The sequence below is a fragment of the Pipra filicauda genome, unplaced genomic scaffold (assembly GCF_003945595.2).
Source record: "Pipra filicauda isolate LSUMZ 115617 unplaced genomic scaffold, ASM394559v2 scaffold30_size5312502_pilon, whole genome shotgun sequence".
NCBI classification, from domain to species: domain Eukaryota; kingdom Metazoa; phylum Chordata; class Aves; order Passeriformes; family Pipridae; genus Pipra; species Pipra filicauda.
In genome coordinates this window covers 1,523,820-1,526,471 of record NW_024104432.1, presented here as the reverse complement: position 1 = coordinate 1,526,471, position 2,652 = coordinate 1,523,820, and the positions used below count along the sequence as shown (strand labels likewise).

The 2,652-nt window shown below is 45.7% G+C and overlaps 1 protein-coding gene across 1 annotated transcript; it reads right to left on the bottom strand.

The window, feature by feature from the left end:
* Positions 1-465: 465 nt before the first annotated feature.
* Positions 466-2,421, bottom strand: LOC113983550 (vitelline membrane outer layer protein 1-like; the record flags this gene model as incomplete). Its single annotated transcript, XM_027712754.1, has 3 exons — positions 466-751; positions 1,465-1,559; positions 2,203-2,421. Coding segments are annotated over 3 exons (600 nt in total), but the record flags the coding sequence as incomplete, so codon positions are not given.
* Positions 2,422-2,652: the final 231 nt, after the last annotated feature.

Below are 2,652 nucleotides of genomic sequence, written 5' to 3'. Positions count from 1 at the left end.
CATGATTTTTCCCCAAATGAAGAGTACATTCTTTACGTCTAGCACATCAGGACAAGATAATAATTTCCAGCTTACCCAGCAAACTGGAGCATAAATAAAATGGATTATTGACATAGAGTTTATTTTTGATTTGGATTCTCCCCATTCTATTTAGAGTATGACGCCCAGAGGCAACAAACAAAAAAACCCAAGTCCTATGAAAATGGTTTACTCTAACAGCTAGGTGGGCCAGCAGAGCACACTCCCTCTGGGGAGATACAGCCCACTTAGATGATACAGTACCACACTTAGATGAATGCACAGCATAAACACATTATTATCTAAGACATGGGCCAGTATGGCAAGATGCAAGCAGTCAAAACATCACAGACATGTCCCAGTAGGAAGCTAGAGCAAAGCTTTACTGATACTTCATTTGCTGTGGGATATGCAATGTGTAGGCAGTGATGAACATGGAGTAAGTGCTCATTTACAGCAGAAGAACTTCACATTGTTGAGTGCTGTGTCATCCTTAAGCCCCTGTGGTGGCTCTACCTTGGTCTGGAGACCACATATCTTGCAGCTTGTGCTCCATGGGCCAAAGCTTCCCCACGACAGTCCATCACCTACTAGCACAGTTTCATCTGAGCATCTGAACTGAATGTTGTTGGCTGCTGTGTCATCACCTCCTCCTTGGGATTTCTCTGTTCTCAGTGAAAAGGAGGTCAAGTAGCCTCCAGGGCAAACTTGGAAGATGGTCCAGGTACCCCACCTGACAAAAAACAAATGGAAGAATGTCTGGGCTCTGCAAACTGCTGAAAAGGGCTCCTTCTCCTTGTAATGCTACTCTGAAGCTTAACAATTCCTTGCTCACAGCCATGACCAGCACAGCATCCTGCTGCAGTTTGGGGCCTTTATTTTCTCCTTTTTTTTCCTTGTCTTCCAAGGGTGTATTTTTTCTTCATTGATATCTCATCAGAAAAACACCGGGACAGTTACAGTTCTGGTGGAAACTTCAAGGGCAGCCTGAGCACATGTTTTATGATGCATCCCTGACACATGTAACAAGTGCACACCAGACACCGGGGAGGGCAGACACTCTGCTATCCAGAGGTGCAGTACTGTTCCCTGCAGCAGGGCCACCTAAGCAGTTTCAAAATGTGTGGTTAGAAACCCCTTTTCTCATATTGCCCCATACGTTGCAGATTTCCAAAGAAATACTCTATGCCTGGGACCATATTTCAGGTGTTTACAGTGCTCTGCAGAAATTTCAAGAGCAAACAAAAAGTAGTAATGTGAGGTAACTGTGTTTAATTACCATAAAGATTAATGAACACAAGCCCCAACCACCTGTTTTAATTCACTATGTTACAGCACTGTACATACAAAGCAAGTCAGAGACGAGACTCCTGTAAATGGTAACACCCATGGGTGTTTGGTGAGCTGGTGCATGACAAACAGGAGAGAAAACACAGTGTTACTTACTCCCCCACCAAGGACTCAGTTATTGAATCATCTTGACAATGCAGGCGTATGCCATTCAGAGCGGTGTCATCTCTTCCAAACTGGGCAGGCTCCACCTGCAGTACAAGTCACACAGAGGCAGAGATAAAGGTAAGAGGGAGAAGAGCCAGGAAAAGTCCTTGACATGCCTGTCATAAACAGTCCCCACTCCCTTCTGTAATGAGAAAGAGAAAATGTTTTGGGAAGTACATGGAAAAGATGCCTGTTACTAGAAACCTATACAACCCTTGTAACATGCTCTTTGTGTTTCTATTTCTGACCCAATGGGTAAGGCAGAGTCTCAGAGCTCCAGGAGAGACACTGGTGGAGGATGTCTCTTTCCCTGAATCCAGCAGCAGATTTTAGCACTGACGTGACTTCTCTCAGCAACATCCGCCACATGCAGACTATGCAACTGCCAGCACACCTCTATCCTATCTGACAGCAAAAGAATTCTGGCAGTAACTCTGTTTTTACTGTATCTAATGGGAGAACTCTTGGCCTAAGAAGAAAAAAAAAAATGTATTTTTCCTTTCTGGTCTACCTACAGTGGCAATATGTTCCAGAAGACTCACAGTTTTATGTACATATTACCATACTCAAGAAGAAGAAAAACTCTGCAGAAAGTCCTTAGACTCTGGAGAAGACTGTACTGGGAGCTGGAGAGCTTTAGACCAGGGTGCAGGAACAGGAGATGGTAGGAAATGGAGAGAATTTTACCTTCAGTGCAAATCCATTGGCATAGCTATAGCGGCAAAACTGCCGACTGCCCCACTTGCCCCAGTGGCCTCCATTGGGCACAGCAAGCACAGAGGTGTATTCACGCTCCCCTGTGCCTGGGGTGCAGAGGAGGAGCAGGGCGAATGTAGCTGGCATAGGGAACTTCATGTCTTGTGCTCTGCATCTGCTGAAGGAGAGCTGGTATATGGACAGGGGAATTTATACCCTGCCAAGGCAGCTTGCTTTTCCCCACCAGTCCATTGACAAACACCATGGGAACAATAGTTACTACCCAGGCAGTGACACAGCACTTGCTGACCTGCTCACAGTGCCCATGAGGAGCTCCTCTGGGAGTTCAACAGCCAACAAGCAGCAGATGCTGTGACCATAGGGGTATCCACCATCACTGAAGGGCTATATGAATATCGATGTGCTCCTTGCTGTCATTGT